General features: G+C 59.2%; 2 protein-coding genes across 2 annotated transcripts in view; one reads left to right on the top strand and one right to left on the bottom strand.

Moving 5' to 3' along the window:
• XKRX (XK, Kell blood group complex subunit-related, X-linked) overlaps positions 1–3,757 on the bottom strand; it is a 15,682-nt gene extending 11,925 nt beyond the window's left edge. The window contains exon 1 of the mRNA XM_009997251.1: positions 3,684–3,757. Coding sequence (XP_009995553.1) covers positions 3,684–3,757 — 74 coding nt within the window. The remainder of the gene's footprint in view (positions 1–3,683) is intronic.
• A 7-nt stretch (positions 3,758–3,764) lies between these two features.
• The window catches only part of ATP11C (ATPase, class VI, type 11C), a 66,061-nt gene continuing 65,899 nt past the window's right edge, over positions 3,765–3,926 (top strand). Inside the window, exon 1 of the mRNA XM_009997250.1 lies at positions 3,765–3,918. Coding sequence (XP_009995552.1) covers positions 3,765–3,918 — 154 coding nt within the window. The remainder of the gene's footprint in view (positions 3,919–3,926) is intronic.

The following is a 3,926-nucleotide window of genomic DNA, read 5'->3' as shown; positions in this document are numbered from 1 at the left end:
AACCCTGCCACTGCCATTCTCCCCACTCTGGGGGTCCCAGGCGGGGGTTTCAGAGTGCCTGATGCTGGTTCAGACATGTACTCACGGGGTCTAGGGAAGCCAGGTCAGGGCAGCCCGCCAGCCCACGTCCATCTGCACTGCTCCAGGGTCCCTGTGGTTTCGCTTCCTTCCCCTGCCTGCGACGCTCCAGTGGGCAGAAATAGCTGCAAGACACGTGCCACCTTCCTGGAAGTGATGCCAGGGACCAAGCAGTCCCGATGCTTGGGCACAGCCCTCTCTCAAGGGCTCCTGCTGGCACCAGCAGCACTAGAGGGTCCAGCCCAGCAAGGTGCCAGGGCACAGCTCAGTAACAGCTGAGCTGTTATCCACCAAGATAATAAATTCTGCTGTAGAGTTCCTCACCTGGCAACAGTCACCAAGGAAACCCGGACGGCTGCTTCGGTCCCACTGGCACTGCCCAGGGGTCCCTGCAGTGCTGGCAGAGGGGCTGTGGCTCAGCCTGGCAGCACAGGCAAAGGGCCACCCTCCTGCTCTGTAACCCGAGCCCGGGCCCGGCAAAACGCCCATCGGTCTGGGCTTGGCCCTCGTGCTGCCTCTCCGGAGTCCAGTGTGGGTTTCACCACCTTTATGGTGGATTTTGGGGCTTTCCTGGCTATTGAGCCCAGTGTGTGTGTGTGTGCACTGGGAGTGGTGACCTGGAGCTGCCTCAGGCTCCCCGGGATTTCCCAGTCCCTGGCACTGGTGTGGTCAGGGATTTTGGACACACGTGTTAAAAGCAGCAGAGGCCCAAGTGCTCAGAGACTTCTGGAAATCCGTCATTGCTGGAGACAGACCAGCTCTTGCTGCCCCTCAGGGAGACCGTGCCTCTGGCTCCCGGGCTGCCTGCCACATGGCACTTCCCTATTCATAGCACCTGTGGTCATGCCTCTTCCTGCCCCCTGCCTGGCTGTCCCCTGGCAGTGCCACCCCAAGGCACAGAGACAGGATCTGATACTTTCAGTAAGTCTTCTTGGCCCTGGTACGGCTCCTTCTGCCAAAGGCTTCCCAGCCCCACGCTGTCTGCAAACCTGGCATTGCTGCTGGTCCCAGCAGGCTGCCAAAATGGGACCAAGTGGAAAAGGCCATCAGGATGGGGACAGGGCTCTGTCCCTGGGCCAGCCTAAGGCAGCTGAGGGACAGCCACTGCCCCACCATCAGCAGCATGGGGGTGAAGAACCACCCCAAATATTGTTGCGTGTGGCTGTGATATCAGTGTGGAAACTTCCTCCATCAATGATTAACCAGACGTGGCTCCCCTGCCCACAGTGGGGCTCTGGGGCAGCTCCCTGGCCCAGGGGTGGGGTCCGAGCTTCCCAGCAGCGTGTGTGGTTGGAGCAAGGGGCTGTGCCCAGCCTGGCCTTGCACACCTGGGGCCATCCCAGAGCTGTGGGATGCTGGCAGTATCCCAGCATCCTGGGCTCATGGCTGAGGCTCAGATGGTCAAGGTAGTGCTGCTGGCACTAAGTGGTTTAGCACGGGCTGATGTGAGGCAGAGGAACCCTTCTTTGCTCCCCAGTGTGGCTTTTGGAGGGCCTCATGTCTTTATCCCCCTGGGCCCCACTCCTCACACCCAGAGGAGCTGCAGCTCAGACATTCCCATGTGGCTCCCTGTCCACAGAGTGGCAGCGTGCCAGGGAGGGCAGCCCCAGCAGGGGGAAGCAGCAGGAAACCTGAGGAGCAAGAGGAGAGCTTCAGGACCGCTGATGAAGGAGTTGGGACATTTTTGGCTCTGCTCCATGCCCTGCTGCCCCAGGCCCCCCCACCTCCCTGCTCCCAGCCAGGCGCCTGCTCAAGGTGGTTGGTATTTCTGGTTTGCTGCTCAGGGGGTGCCTCAGGGCATGAAATGCCAGCAGTGAGCAGTGATGTCCCCCAGCCCCACACCGAAGGGACCCCCTGGGCAGGGAGCGGCTGCAGAGAGAAGTCCACACAGGGATCAGGCAGCAAGGAGCCAGGAACACCCTAAGAAGAGATACTAACTCAGCTGGAAGCCACATGTGGGCCATCAGGCAATGTTGCCACAAGTGATTTAAGCCAGTGATGGAGGCCTGAGCCTGGCCAGTGCCACAGGTGCAGGCAGATGGGTAACACCATGCCCTGCCATGCCCTGCCATGCCAAGCAGTGTGATGGGCAGCCCTGTGGCACTCTGTCCCAGCAGCCACCGGCCTGGGCCGACCCACCAGGATTAAGGAAGATATGAGGAGTAAGTAATTTAAATCCAGATTAGATTTAAGCAGCTGCTACGCAAAGGGGATGTGAGCAGGGACTGAGAAGCAGGGAAGAGTGGGTCAGAGCCTGACTGGTGCTCCTGCGATGCAAGAAGGGGCTGCTGGGGCAGGGTCCAGCCAGGGGGTCTGCGCCTGTGGGATATTGCCCAGAGGGCTGGATTTTGTTCCCTGGCTTGGCTTGTGTGCACCAGGCTGGAGGCAGCAGTGCTGGGCCATGGGATGGGGCAACCCAGAGTGAGATGCTCCCCGCCATGCGGAGCAGGCATGGACAGGAGGACAAAGCACAGAGACACACCAGGCTGCTTGCCTCTTAAGTGCTGAAGAGAAGCCACTCATCTGCACGGGGCTGCTGAGCATGTTCCACATCTTCTCCAACTGCTGGTCATGGCTGCAGGCCATACAGGAGCCCATCAGGTAGGTCCCCATGCCTGCGCTTTGGGGTTCCCCATGGGGCACAATGTTTACCTGCGTGTTTGTTGGCAAGGGCACCAGTGTGGTAATAGTGTGAGAGTGGTGCTCATTGCAGAAACTATCCTCAAACCATAAAGCAAGGCACATCTGTGTCCTTGCTGCCTCTCCAGCAGGCAGGAGCTGGACAGGGAGGGCAGTGGGGCAGGCAGGGGTGCACTTGTGGGAACACTCCCAGCAGGATTCTGCCAGCACAAACTCAAGAAAGCCAGGGAGGGTAAACTGAAACAAACCTCTGCCATGTCTGTGTGTTTCAGGAGACCTGGGTTAATTCTCTGGGGATGGCCCTGCATCAGCCCAGGCAGGTGCTGCGGGCAGTGAGGAGGTTTATGTTCCTCTCCTGCCAGCAAGGACACGTTGCTGTAATGCTGGAGGTGGAGCCACACTGCCCACGCAGCCTAGTCTGTGTGTTTAAGGAAGAAAAACATGCTGCAAATGACTACTGTGGCTTGCCAACCACAGGGAAAACATTCTGTGCGTGGCTGGCGACCAAACAGGGCTATTCAGCAAGAGGAAAAACCTCCCAAGTCCAGGCAGAAGCTTGTAAAATGTCTTTGTTACCTCTTAGCTACCTGGCTCTGTGTACCCATAGCTTACTGAGAAGGAAGGACACCAAAAGAAATCATTAACTATTTGCATACAAGGAACAAACTTTTTTGCCTGTGCATATAATTGCTTAACTTATATGATGTGAAAAGAAATCCTTACCGTGGGAAGGACGCTGAGGGTGCCACAGTGCAGCTGTCCTGCAGTGCCAAGGATGGCTCCAGATGCCCTGTGCCTGCCCTTGCCCTCTCCTGTGTACCAGACACTGTCCCTGCCTGTGCCTGCAGCTCACACGGAGCCCGTGTCACCGTCCTGCCTGGCTGCTGTGCTCAGGGCTCCTGTCCTGTGAGACCCAGGGCCAGCAGCGCTCACCCCTTCCCAGGGACCTTCCCTCTGATGCTCACCCACTGTTGTCGCTCCCCAGGAAGGTGACCCTCCTTGTCTTGGGGCTGGACAACGCAGGGAAAACCTCCGTCATCGCGGACATGGAGAGAGGTGAGGAGCAGCACCAGCCCCCGGGCTGCCCTTGGCTGCTGGCGGCAGCTTTTGCTCACCTGCTCTCTGCCCTCGCCCCGCACGCAGCGCTGGCCAGCGAGGTGCTGCCCGCAGCCAAGCCGGGCCACACCTGCCTGCGGGCGGGCAGGTTC

This window comes from Chaetura pelagica, unplaced genomic scaffold, assembly GCF_000747805.2.
Source record: "Chaetura pelagica isolate M959 unplaced genomic scaffold, ChaPel_1.0 scaffold344, whole genome shotgun sequence".
Classification (NCBI taxonomy): domain Eukaryota; kingdom Metazoa; phylum Chordata; class Aves; order Apodiformes; family Apodidae; genus Chaetura; species Chaetura pelagica.
This window is presented reverse-complemented; position numbering and strand designations above follow the sequence as displayed.